The 3,463-nt window shown below is 38.5% G+C and overlaps 1 protein-coding gene across 2 annotated transcripts; it reads right to left on the bottom strand.

Moving 5' to 3' along the window:
* Nucleotides 1-933: 933 nt before the first annotated feature.
* On the bottom strand, nucleotides 934-3,208 carry LOC107957628 (protein LATERAL ORGAN BOUNDARIES). 2 transcript variants are annotated; one of them, XM_016893175.2, is made up of 2 exons: nucleotides 2,918-3,208; nucleotides 934-1,925 (listed from the first exon to the last, which is right to left on the bottom strand). In XM_016893175.2, exon 2 carries the CDS (start codon nucleotides 1,915-1,917, stop codon nucleotides 1,360-1,362), a length of 558 nt encoding a protein of 185 aa, XP_016748664.1. In that variant the 5' UTR covers nucleotides 1,918-1,925; nucleotides 2,918-3,208; the 3' UTR covers nucleotides 934-1,359. The 2 variants fall into 2 exon arrangements, with proteins under 2 accessions (XP_016748664.1, XP_016748663.1); XM_016893174.2 differs by having other exon boundaries at nucleotides 934-1,922; nucleotides 2,918-3,206.
* Between the last annotated feature and the right edge of the window lie 255 nt (nucleotides 3,209-3,463).

Below are 3,463 nucleotides of genomic sequence, written 5' to 3'. Positions count from 1 at the left end.
TGTTGTAATGTAAAAACCCTAAGCTTCCTAAGTTTCTGGCTTTCTTCCCTGTGGCTTCCATTCATATTATTAGCTAGGCTATACCTATCATATATTAAACAAAAAAAAATATCACAACGTTCAAAAAGTAAATATAAACCAATAGAAAAACAAACAGGAAGGGTGCAAAATTATGAGAGAGAGAGTGTGTCGAGACTTTTTGTGAATGAGGTTCTACTGTTGTAGTGTAGGTTAATGTGATGTGGGGGGATCCTAATTGCTAATAGTGAAATGGCTAGGGAAGGAAAAGCTGAAACAACCCTTCCATGCAACAAGGAGTAAACCAATGGTTTTACATATCGGATCCAATGACGACAGTAACTGTGACTCACTGTTTGAAATACCTGTTACCATGGAAATGGGAGGTGGTGCAAGCTAGCCCTAGCCAGCTGGGTCTCACCACCTACGAAACTACTGCTCAAACTCACACCCTCCCTTTTCCTTCTTTTTTATTTTTCTGCACAACCTACTTAAAGTTCAATGAGGTTTGAATAAGATTAATCAAAAAGCAGAAAAAAAAGTAGTGACACCGACTGTTCAATTTTGTTTAAATTTGTTTCATACGTATAGGGGTTTTAAATTAGTAAAACACTAATATAATATTAGTAGAACATGCTATCGCTGGAAGGTCAGCCGGCGGATCCTATATATATTTAAGAATTTAACTTGCTGCATATTATATTATATAAATATACACAAATAGTGATTAATTATTCAGGAGCAACTTGGGGTTGAATTTTTGGGCATTTGAAATCTGTGGCTATGAATAAAATTAAACCGGGTGGTCCTCAAGAACAAAGTAGAAAGGTAGAATAAATAGCGTAAAGGAGGACTAGGGCATAGACTACTTAGGCTTGGAGAATCCTTTTTAAAGTTCGACCTTAACACCGCAACTATTTCATCTCACTTATTCTTTAAAGCATAAAACAAATGACAGAAGGGAAGAGCAACTCCACATGCACCCACGCCCGGAGCTGCTGCTGCACTAATGACGCAACAAAAGGTTTAGTTGCCATAATAGATATGGCTCTATTACCCCCTTATTTTAGGTCCAAATCCCCACAACATATATAGTACAATGCCGATGACACATTTTAAGCCCCTGGTATTAGCAGGACAACCATAAGAGTTTTACTGCACCCACCAAATTTTGATAGTAAGGCAAACAATATTACTACAAGTACTTAAGTGACAATATCTCTAGCTCGAGAACGCACAGGCTAGCCATAAACCAGACAAAGTAACACCCATCCCAACAAGATCATATGCACCATATAGGGAAACCCTAAACGGAGCATATTACCTGAAATTGAAGTTGGTTCACATACCGCCTTCTCCACCTCCATCGTTCATATCACCTGAAGAGGCATCATTCCAAGGGAAAGAATAAGGAAGGGCACCAGGGAGTTGATAGAATCCTCCTCCTTCATTACCAACCCTTCTATTAAACTCAGCTAGCCTGTTACGGGGAGTTAGAGGAGGTTGAACCGAACTCGTCCCCGTCACTTGAGGCAAGCCTGTGGGAATGTCGTTGCAGGCATAGCGGATCAAATCAGCATTAGCTGCATCCAGTTCTTTCTGGAGCCTTTGAACTTGTCTCTGCAGGAAAGTGATGGCACCAACGCACCCATAGACAGGATCTCTTACTCTTGCCTCAGCTTCATAGGCAAGGGAATTCACTGCATCCTCTCTTTGGTGAGGAAGGAGCTCGTTCAGGAGCTTAGTCACATTGCTTGCTCCAAAGATCTTGTGAACATTCACAAATTTTTGGGGTTCCTCAGGTGGGAAGTAAGGTGCAAAGATGCAACCCGGCATGCATTTCCTCCTCAACAGTTTGCAAGCAGCACAGGGTGAATTGTAAGAGCTGGAGGAAGCCATCTTCACTGCTATGCACACAATTACAACAACCATTTGTTATCAGCTCCAAGTTTGGAGCATAAGCAGAGATATTTTAGTTCTTTAATGATGGGATTTTAAATTTGTTTTGGAAAACTATATTCCTATTTAACCTCTTCTGCATATTTTTCAGTTTTTCCTTCCCTTTCATTTTCATAATTAACTAGCGCAGGGGTTCACTCTTGAAGAATCTATGATTTATATTTACTAGGGTTTTCCTGAACGTATCTTCTATATGATCAGTATCTAGCGATCTAAGCAGCTGCTTTACCAAAGGAAATAAATCCAAAAGTTTCGAAGTTAAAGAGAAAAATAAATCCGATGGCCACCTTTGTGACACTCTCAGAGACAAACAACAGGGAGAACTTTTGGAACATACATCCTTGCATAGACAATTAAACACAACCTCATAAATCTGGGCACTGATTTATTTTATGCATATATAGCTGCCTTCTTTTTTCTTAATTTCTTTCTTTCTTTCTTTTCCTTCTTTAGTTACTAATATCTTGTACTAATATCTTGTACGTTTAGAGAGAAAGAAAAGAAGTTCAATTCTTGAACTGGACCTTCATGATTCACACAAGGATTTGTGCCTGCCACACCATCAATTTTGGTTCCGAAGTTTGTCTCTTTTTTATATATAAAATAATTTATTCCTTAATTAACTTGCGGTGCAAATTTAGTTGTATGAGCAGCTGAAAAGTCATAGGATCCTTTCTGCAATCGAATGAAGATGGGATCTGATCTGAGAAGTGCAAAATCACCAAGACAAGTTTATCTTTTCATAGGTATATTTGAGGTATTCGAACATAAGAAAGCCCTAAACTAGAGCCTTTAACTTAGCTTAGCTTAGCTTGCCAACAAAGAAGAAAAAAAGAAAAGATATGTTAATGGCAAAGAAAAGAAGAAAGCAGCTACACATATATAATATCCTGTTTTGGATCTGTGTTTATTGATATGAGAAGAATAAAAAGGGAAGTACCTTTTCCCCTTATAGGAATGAGCTAGCTGTGTTTGAGGAGGAAGTTGTTTGCTCCTACCAAGATAAGGCAGCCTTGGGCAGTGAAGTGATGATAAACCTAACCTCACAGATTATTCGCTACAAAGAGGAAAACCCTAATTGGAGAAGGAGAAAGGGAGCTGCAAAGTTGAGTGAGAAAAAGAGTAATGGAGAGGAGAGGAGAGAAGAGAAGGCAAAGAGCATTTAGTGGATGGGGATGGAATGGAGGCAAAAGACAAAGGTAATAAAATGGGAGGTACACTAAAAGAATGACTATGACCTTGCATCTAATAATAATATGAGGGATGTGGGGATGTCTCCCATTTCTCATTCTGCATCATCTCTCTCTCTTTCTCCTTCTCATGCATTCCGACTTACCATATATTCCCTAATCCAAAGAAAACAATAGTTAAAGCAAACTAATGGAGAATTATACGTATTAATAATTGGGAGGCCAAAGGAAAAGGAAAAGCAAAGACAAAAAAGAGATGATTGCTTGCTAGATGCAAATTTAGCAACAAATATGAA

Source organism: Gossypium hirsutum, chromosome A05 (genome assembly GCF_007990345.1).
Source record: "Gossypium hirsutum isolate 1008001.06 chromosome A05, Gossypium_hirsutum_v2.1, whole genome shotgun sequence".
NCBI classification, from domain to species: Eukaryota; Viridiplantae; Streptophyta; class Magnoliopsida; order Malvales; family Malvaceae; genus Gossypium; species Gossypium hirsutum.
The sequence above is the reverse complement of the archived record's forward strand: the minus strand, read 5'-3'. Positions and strand labels throughout refer to the sequence as shown.